The sequence below is a fragment of the Montipora foliosa genome, chromosome 6 (assembly GCF_036669935.1).
Source record: "Montipora foliosa isolate CH-2021 chromosome 6, ASM3666993v2, whole genome shotgun sequence".
Lineage (NCBI taxonomy): Eukaryota > Metazoa > Cnidaria > Anthozoa > Scleractinia > Acroporidae > Montipora > Montipora foliosa.
The window spans coordinates 31587527-31596206 of record NC_090874.1 but is presented as its reverse complement, the minus strand read 5'-3'; the positions used below and the strand labels follow the sequence as shown (position 1 = coordinate 31596206).

The following is an 8680-nucleotide window of genomic DNA, read 5'->3' as shown; positions in this document are numbered from 1 at the left end:
CCACGTACAAGGGAGTCGTGTAGGCCTGTCAACCCTTTTTAAAAATAAAATATCCGGATTAGGGACCTTAAGCAAGGACGACGACAACGGCTACGAGAGCCAAGTGTCTAAAAATATTATACATTCGAGTCACCAGCTCGATTTTGATTGGCTATAAGCACGCAACTAATTCTTGCTTGCTCTGTTTCTCTTACGTCATACCTACAAACAATAGATTTTATATGTAGAATTGACGTCATACCTACAGACAACAGTTTTATGCATGCAGAAGTGACGTCACCCGACGCACTAACCAGCAGGTTGATCAGTTTTGTCATGGCGGACCTCAGCTCAGGAATATGCATAATAAAACAATTATTGAATTCGGTTTTCGCATGCTAGCGATAATTATCAAGGCCTCAGTTTGTGTTATCCGCCTCAGCCTTCGGCTTCAGCAGATAACACAAACTTTGACCTTGATAATTATCGCTAACGTGCTCAACCTCATCCAGTAATTGTTAATTATTAGTAATAATTTTGCGGTTACTCCAAGTCGCTCGGCTTGCAAAGTGAGTACACATTCTAAGAACAAAACTGGTGAGAACGGTGTGGATATTTTGAGGGAAAATTGAAAATTCATCGTCAGGTGCTCTCGTCCTCCACCTGACCTCAAATTTGATCATTTCACATCGTTGTCAAGACGAGAACGGCTATAAAATGTATCAAAATATAACACGCACGCACAGGGCGTGCATAGCCATTGTTTTTGCTAATTAAACCTATCGTTTTGTGGCGTTCTCGTAGCCGTCGTCGTCGTCGTCTTTGGGTAATCTCCCTATTATCGAACCTATGACGACTGAATGATTATTTTAAGGTGCTAAAACCCACACTTCAATGATAAACATTTACTCAAGTGCCCTTTTTGTTATTACTTTTCCGGTAACTTAAGTGTTGTCACCCATGATTGTGTTCCACAATGGCATGTGTATGCTTTCATGTTCCATATAGCCTATGGCTATATGAAAGTACACTCACTCTCAAATTTTTGTAGCGGAACACAATAAAGTGTACATGTACTTAAGGGAAAGGAGAGTGAGATTACAGTGACTCATTACCTCAATGAGAAAAAGGTTAAAAAATTGGGAAATAGAGCTCACATCTGTTTCAAGGTTTACGTGAAGGCTCCATTAATTTTGATGACATTTTTGTAAGCTCTACAGCGGAGCATTTTCATCTTTCCACGCTTGTTTCGCCAACGTGCGGTTCGTCATTATCTTGGGTCAGTTCGTTCAAGTGGCAACCAGTTATATATTTGTTCTCACTCGGTATTAGAATTTGCCATTGACCGTTGATAAGAAATAAATTACGATTAATTACTTACAATTTACGAAAATCAGCTGTCGCTTAATATAATCAATGTGATCTTAAAGGGGCTGCATTTGGATGTCCATGCTCCAATGAACTTTACCAATTGGCGAACTGACCCAAGACGTTGGCAAACGACCGTTAACCTAAATGTACTGTATGGTATATTGAATCCTTTTGTAGGATGAGATGAACAGTCGATATGAACGTCTGAAAGTTATTGCCGTAGATGAGTTAAACCAGGATTCTTTGTCACCTCGCCTCGTGATTAAGCTGATTTTGGAAATACGTAATGAGGTCAAAGAATATAACACATTTTATCGTGTGGCGTTCTCCAGGTAGGATTTGTGGTTTGTCAACATATAGTCAAAAGTGTTGGGGGGTTTTGAACAATAGGGCCATTGTTATTCGAGAAACAATTTGCGCCTCACATTGGAAGAGGTTTTTTGTGACATTTTCGGCCTTTGTTGATTTATCGTGTTGTGTAATATTCGAACTTAAGAAATTTGCATAGGTTGGTTCAAAATGACACCCCGCCAGCGCTCTCGACTCAAGTTCTTTGGGCTCCTCTTTGTGGAATTTCCGGATTCCCCCCTGGGACATAAACGCTAGAACATGTGAGCCAAAGGGCCACTGCTGGCACGACGTCTGGGTGACCCCTCAAATGGTGTAAATCACCCCCCACTTGAAAAAATTAATTCGAACGCTGCAGGTCAACACCATCCAACTCGAGTGTCTTCTATTTTTGTGTAACACGTACTACAGGCAACCCAGTTTACGCTCGTGGAACGTCTAGTTTCTTTTTAAATTGCTTTTTTGGCAGTTGGCGTACTTGGGGAGGTAGACAGTTCCAAACTTTGGCGCCGAAACGTGTTGCTGAATTATGTTGTTGGCGAAGTCGGGAACATTGAATGTAAAAATTACCAGAAGAAGAAGACGTAGTTTTATAGGGATGAATAAAACTTGACTTTCTAAATAGTCTAGACCTAGGGTTCCATATTGGAAGTGAAGTGCTGCCCCATGTAGAGAAAGATGGTGGGCGTGAGACATGAAGATATCACATGGTGTTGGAGATGGTTGGAAAAATGTAGTAAATTAATGTCGTAGAACTGTCGTAGAAATAAGCAAGTTTTCCAGAATTTTTTTGTATTTTTTGTTTTAGCCATGTTTTTTATCTTGACGCATGCGTTTTTAAAACTTCGCATTTGCTCAACACACAAGAGTAATATGAACTTGAACGATTTATTTTTACTGGTACATTTTTTCACTCATTGTAGATTTCTACTACTTGCAATAAATTCTGATGAAATAATTGTCAACAATAATTATTCTTCTGATAAACTGCTGTCAAAACGTCATAAAACGTTCGCTACCCTGATGAATACTTCCCAAAATACTTAAATTTACACCTGACATGACCAGCAACTGAGTAACTTACCATACATTAAAGTGGACATACTCTCAAAATAGATCATATTTATAGGTAAGATTTTAGAAGAGATAAATGGAGGAACCTCATGAGTTCGAGGCTTTGAAAATTTCATAAAGCACATGGCGCGTTTTTGAAGTAGTAACCAGCTCGACGCCAGGCAATTAAACCGTATGTTAAATAGGGAAACATCAGCGACTGATAAATACTAGGTAAAGTGTTAAACGGAACAAAATGTCTCTAGCGGGCAATGATTCCAACAATCTTACTAAGTTTAGAAGCAACTTAATCAATGTGGAATTTCCAAGACAAATGACTATCAATCAATACTCCAAGATATTTTACGTATTCTTTCCATTCAAGTGAGATGACTGTATTAGTATCGTTATCAGTTAAATTTAGATTTACTTTATATTCGAGCTTTTTTGGCGTGGTCGTAGTTTGTTCGCCGTGAGCCGTCAGCATTGTTAACTGTGGCCTCAAGAGAGAGGAGACTATAATCAACAAAAAGCATGTTTGTGTCATCTGCAAAAAGGTAGAAGCTTAAGTTTGAAGAGGAGTTGAAGATAACATATGTATCAAAACGAGTAGAGGACCTAACACACAACCTTTTGGGACCCCGCAGGGCGTTGTCGCTTTTGCAGATACTTTCATTTCCACCTCTGTAGTTTGCACACTTAAGTATGAAGAGAACCAATCGTTTACAATGCCTCTAACGCCATAATGGTGTAACTTACTAGCTAAAACTGTTGTATAAAGAAGAGATAAAACGTGGCCTTAGCAAAATACGAAAAAAATTTCTCTGTCTTCCAGGGTATGACACGCTCTGCTGTTGCCCTCAAGAACCTTCGAATTTTCGGTTTTAGCCTTTTAGGTCTTCAAGCACACCTTGCTGTTGTACTTGATACATGCTTTTAATATTTCTCTAATAGATGGCTCTTCTTTGTTTTTATTTCTCGTTGATACTCAAGAGTAGAGGTGATTTTATGTTTTTGGCGGATTTGTCCACTTCTGTCACTTACCCACCCACTCTCTCTCATTCGGCTAATTGTAGCACGTGATTTCCATTTTGTGTCATGTTTGGACACGCAGCTGTTTCGAGAAAAGTTGTACAAAAGGAAGCATAAAAGCGTACGCAACAATGCCGAAAGGCATTATGGTAAACTGTCAGTTTGAGTCAACGAAAACATGACGGCAATGCTATCGAAAACGTCATCTAGAAATACATGCTCACGCTATGTTACTCACATTGAGATATGAGTGAGTTTCAAAATTCAGTCAAATGATCCAGGCCATGTCAATTTGTAACAAAGGGTTAGGATTCGCAGAGAAAGCATGGTTCTGACGACTTTTACCTTACTTATTTTACGTCATGTTTTGCAGAGAAAGTCGGAGAAATGTACCATAAATCGTGGCGCACGTGCAGAGGCATCATTTTTGCTAATGAACCCTTTTATTTTGGGACGTGTTTTGGTAGCGTGATGACGGGAGAGAGCTTCAACATAAGTCTGCGCGTACTCCTACTTCATCAGCGCTATATCCTAAGAACTCTTTCATCCAACTAGCTCGCCACCGTAGGTCTTCACTGGACGGCCGTGGCATCTTCGATTCTGGACGTTCACTACAAGTTGAATTTATTCTATTGAATGACTCCCATACTACCTTTCGGCATTGTCGCGAACGCTCTTACGCTTCTCTTGGACAACCTTTCTCGAAACAGCTGTATGCAGGCCAATTTCTGGCGAGCTCCTATGTCTGCGAGAGGATGACCGAATCTCAATTTGGTACAGTGTTATCTCCCAAGTGAAGTGGAAAAACCCTATTCAGCCTTATTCTTTATTTCATTAAAAACAATTTATTATCTCGCATATTCTGGAAAGGTCCTTTTTGAAGAAATTATTCCGCAACATTACAAGATTAAAATTGAGGTCACTCGCAGCACTTTGCCCTCTTATCATTACTATTTCGAAAAGTATGCGACTGTCTGTTAAGATTCCCGCTTTCGATTCTCTGCCGTTTATATTTAGTTATTGATAGACAAAGTGTATAAAATCACGACGTGAAGTTAACCCTGTTCAAAGCTTAAGAACACGCTCTGGTGGCCTTATCCCTCTAATGTGACAGCAATATGGAACACAGCTCTGGTTTTTGTGATGTATATTTCCAGCACATGTGTTAATTTTCTTGTCACAAGTGTTATCAACTTGTTTTAGTAACAGTTACCTTTGATTGATGAAGCTTAGAATCCATTATAAATTGAAAATGGATTATACCCTAGTTGTAAGCTCAAGAGTCTTAGAATAGTTTCAATTTCGTTTGTATTCAGTTACTTTGATGTGAAAGAGCTTGCAGCAATCGGGTTTTATTCGTTGCTGATGTCGGATGTTGAAGAACTTTGTGAAAATCCACCTCGAGCCCGCAGACCTGATAATGTGGAACCCAATATGCTTTGCTTAGCCTTCCGATTGTCCAAACTGGATAAAGATTGGTCTATGTTCATTCCTTTCAGGTACACTGATACACATGCACTAGTCATGAAATTGAAAATGTTACTTGTATTTTGTGTTCACAAATTAGTGACATGATTAATTGCTATTAACGGTACTCCTTAAAACATTATCTGTCATTGATCATCGGTTATTTTATATATATTGCAGTCGTCAAATATGGCGTCAGCCATTTCAGGAGTTTGCGCAGCAGTGGTTGGATGCCATTAGTCGTTCACTTCGAACCCTTGTTCCTCAAATGACCGATCGTGACACGTGGAAGGCTGCTGAAGTGAACTTCGCAGTGTCACAAAAAAAGGGGTGCCACGCAACGAACGAAAGAAGGCCAACTCAAAGACCTTTCGGTGCAAGGTCGGCATCACTTCAGTCTTTGATGCATTCACAGCATTCTGCATTCGACACCGTTCGTCCTTCGTCCAGTATTCCTGCCAAGGTTTGCTTTTTTTCCCTTTTAGATTATTGAAACCCATTATATACCTCAGTAATAGGTCAAATTAGGCACGGGTTTTGATTTGTTCTTTTGTCTAATCCGCTAGTAACCTGTTTTAATATTTCCTTACTATATTAAACAAACAAATTCCATGTTGCCGAACATGTGTTCATCACAAAACAGTTCAAAATGCGGGGATGAACATCAATGACACATTTCGGCTCTTTATATTGTTGATACAGCATTTTGACGTCATCTGTGATCATCTGAAGAGACAGGTGACAACATGGAATTTATTTGTCTCAGTTAGGATGTGTTTGCGGAAAAAGTCACATTTGTAAAATTTTCTTCGTTTCTTTTATCAGCAAAACTGTTTTTTTTTTACAGACTTTGAAAAGTGGCAGAAAATCTATCGGCAAGCATCAGTCATCACATACCTCTATCGGCTCTTGTCCTGTGCTGAGACCAAAATGTCCGAAGCGCCCGCGGCCTGGTAGGTCTCCTGATAGTAGTTCAGATGAGGAAACCTCGAATCAAGGCACCCAAAGCCATATAAAGGAGGTAGTGGTCCAAATCCATCAACCAAAAGCAAAAGGTGGAATCGATACCAAAGGTGGTGTTGATGCAAAAACTGAGAGGCAAGCAAACGCTGAGGATGAAATTTCTAACGAGGTGGTGACTGCGGCACATGTTATTGAGATCGAAAAAGATGATTTACGCGTGGAGACAGAAGCAAAGACGTCATCCGGTGTACTAAAACTATCGCGAACAAGTACACAAGTGGATAACTTCCAAACTATGGACAACCAGGGCAGTGCTAAATTGAGTTTCTCTCAACCAAGCAAAGATCAAATGCTAGAGGATAAGAGTAATGTCTCAAAGATTGGGTACACAACTGTGAATTTTAAACGCGTTGGCGTAGGCGAATCTCAATACTCGGAGAAGCACCGGGAGACGTATAGGGCGGATGGAAACGGAAGGAACAAGGCTGAGCAAAGTGATCTTGCCAACCCGCGGAGCAGCAGTGCAGAGGTTGGTTCTGACACTGATGTGAAATCCAAAGGAGATAGAGCTTCTACGCCATTCACGATGCATTGCGTTTCCCACCTTTCCGACAATGAAAGTCGAACTGAGGGTGCCCAAATGAGTTTAGAGAACGAGGACCTCAGCAATTGTGTGTCAGATCACGTGAGTGTAAAAGCCCGTAGTAAAGAAGAAAATGGTCACGAGAATTTAATTGAGGAATCTTTCATTGCAAATGATCATGAACGTTACCCTTGTGTCGTGACCCCTTTTGAGAATGAATCTTCTGACGAGTCGAACAGTGAGACCTTGATTCACTCTTCAGCATTGTCTATTGAGCTTGCTTCTGATCAGCAGGAGTCACAAGAAGGTCATCATGAAAGGAAAACGGAACAAAGCTCTTCTTTGCCAGGCCTAAATTCCAGCAGTTATGCTAATGTTAAGACACCAGTAGAAGACAGAGCAGTCGACAGAAAAGAAAAAGGTAGCAACTCTCATGTAAGATGTCAAGCAAAAGACGTCCGTGCTGGAAATGACGAGGAAAAAGAGCATAAAAAAACTGTGTTGGGGTCAAGTGATGTGATTGCTGCCGGTCAGAAACCTAGTTCTCCAATCAACATGCCGCCGTGTTGGCCCAATAAACTCACCGCAAGGCTGCGCGATACCTGTGGCTCAGTCGGCTCAGCACTTTCCATTGACGGTTTTGTCACCGCCACTGGGTCTGTAGATAGCTTTAACAGTGCATGCTCTGAAGTTGTTTCCTCTCAGGTGTCTTGTTCAAAAGGCAAAGAAAGCAAAGTTGATCATTCAGTTGATCATTCAAGTGATGTGATTGCTGCCGGTCAGAAACCTAGTTCTCCAATCAACATGCCACCGTCTTGGCCCAATAAACTCACCGCAAGGCTGCGCGATACCTGTGGCTCAGTCGGCTCAGCACTTTCCATTGACAGTTTTGTCACCGCCTCTGGGTCTGTAGATAGCTTTAACAGTGCATGCTCTCAAGTTGTTTCCTCTCAGGTGTCCTGTTCAAAAGGCAAAGAAAGCAAAGTTGATCATTCAGAAACACTCCGTGCCTCACAGGAGGATCCGTCAACGAGTGCAAGTCGCAGTGACGATGAAATGGATAAAACCCAATCAGGTGATAACCCGTTACAGGTTCTGCCCATTTCTAGTTCCTTTGTGGATGTACTTTGTGCTATAAGTCGTCTGGCATCATTTGTCAGCCATCTTTGTGAGATCCTTTGTCCAAACGGTGCTCTGCAGAATGATGAAAATGGGGATGATGGTTTGAGAGTAGAGTCCTTGAGAACAAAAAGACAACTCTACAATAAACTATTTCAGGTATTGCCCTCATTTTGTTTTATTAAGTTAACAAAAATCCTTCAGCATATTTTATTAAGTGGTCCATTTCTGTACACTAGCACTTTCAGCGTTCATAGATGTATATTTTTGTTTTGGAGTTAGTGTACTTACTGTGGCGGCGGGTCAGTACCATAATATGATCGAATTTTTTGGAGTGAATCCATGGCGTGCATTAGTCAAGAACGCAACAAGTTTGTTCGAAGCAAGCAAAGAAGGTATTGGAAGCGTTCTGGGCTTGGAACTAATTTGACCACAAAATAGACGGAAATCGCTTTTCCTGGAGAAAATAGTTTGTCGCGGAAGTGCCAAGTAAAAACAAAAGAAAAACAACTCGTAGACGAATGTGAATTTTTCATTTCGCCAAAAGCAATGTTACACACACACAAGTCGTTTTATGAACATTTGTTATGTACGTCTCAGGGGAACTAAAACGCTAGTTTGCTTAATTCCCAATTTAAGGCAAATTCACGGGCCCAAAAAAATTATTGGTTTCTCTTATTTAAAACCGCAAGAAATAAGGTAGCCCGTTTGTGCAGATGTGTCTGGAGAGAATTGGTATTGCTTAATGTCCTTAATTAAATGAAA

At 40.6% G+C, this 8680-nt stretch overlaps 1 protein-coding gene across 1 annotated transcript in view; it reads left to right on the top strand.

Annotated features, from left to right (window-relative positions):
* The window catches only part of LOC138007133 (uncharacterized), a 57126-nt gene that overhangs the window by 29418 nt on the left and 19028 nt on the right, over positions 1-8680 (top strand). Inside the window, exons 12-15 of the mRNA XM_068853880.1 lie at positions 1528-1682; positions 5100-5282; positions 5431-5713; positions 6098-8074. Of these exons, the coding sequence (XP_068709981.1) occupies positions 1528-1682; positions 5100-5282; positions 5431-5713; positions 6098-8074 (2598 nt within the window). The remainder of the gene's footprint in view (positions 1-1527; positions 1683-5099; positions 5283-5430; positions 5714-6097; positions 8075-8680) is intronic.